The sequence below is a fragment of the Octodon degus genome, unplaced genomic scaffold, assembly GCF_000260255.1.
Source record: "Octodon degus isolate 3935 unplaced genomic scaffold, OctDeg1.0 scaffold00001, whole genome shotgun sequence".
In the NCBI taxonomy this organism is placed as follows: domain Eukaryota; kingdom Metazoa; phylum Chordata; class Mammalia; order Rodentia; family Octodontidae; genus Octodon; species Octodon degus.
The window spans coordinates 7852287-7852867 of NW_004524577.1; the positions used below are offsets into that span (position 1 = coordinate 7852287).

General features: G+C 56.8%; 1 protein-coding gene across 1 annotated transcript in view; it reads left to right on the forward strand.

The window, feature by feature from the left end:
• The first annotated feature begins 24 nt into the window (after positions 1–24).
• The window catches only part of Sez6l2 (seizure related 6 homolog like 2), an 18766-nt gene continuing 18209 nt past the window's right edge, over positions 25–581 (forward strand). The window contains exon 1 of the mRNA XM_004623151.1: positions 25–103. Coding sequence (XP_004623208.1) covers positions 25–103 — 79 coding nt within the window. The remainder of the gene's footprint in view (positions 104–581) is intronic.

A 581-nucleotide genomic window follows, 5' to 3' on the forward strand; every position in this document is an offset into this window, starting at 1 on the left:
CAGAGGAGCTTGGGGTGAGTCGCCATGGGGACTCCCAAGGCCCAGCACCCGCCGCCTCCCCAGCTGCTGTTCCTAATTCTGCTGAGCTGTCCCTGGATTCAGGGTAAGGACATAAGGGTGTGGGAGTGGGCCTGAGGAAGGGCTGGGGAGGGGGTCGTCTACCTTCTTTCTCCAAACAGCCTGGGTCTTCTGAGCTTTTGGGGGAGGGAGGGGCACAGCTGACCACGAAGGGGAATGTAGGGGCTCTCTGGTGTATGCCTGGAGCCCCTTGACCCCTAATATGGAGGGGGAAGGAATAAACGGGGCATTTAGCAGCACCTTAGGGGTTAAATCCAGGAAGAAGGGCTGGGAAAGTTGGGATGTCTGCGGAGGCGTAGAAGCATGCAGGGTACCTGGGTGGGAGATGGAGGTGTTGGGAGAGACGCCAGGCACTGCACACACAAATGTTCTTGGACATATGGACAAAGACAGATGAACAGAGGCCGGGCTCAGAGACCAGATATTCAGTCCCTCACTTCTCTCTGAAGAAGGAGACAGACTGGAAAAAGAAAGAGGGGAGAAAGAGAGGGAGGAGGGTGGGA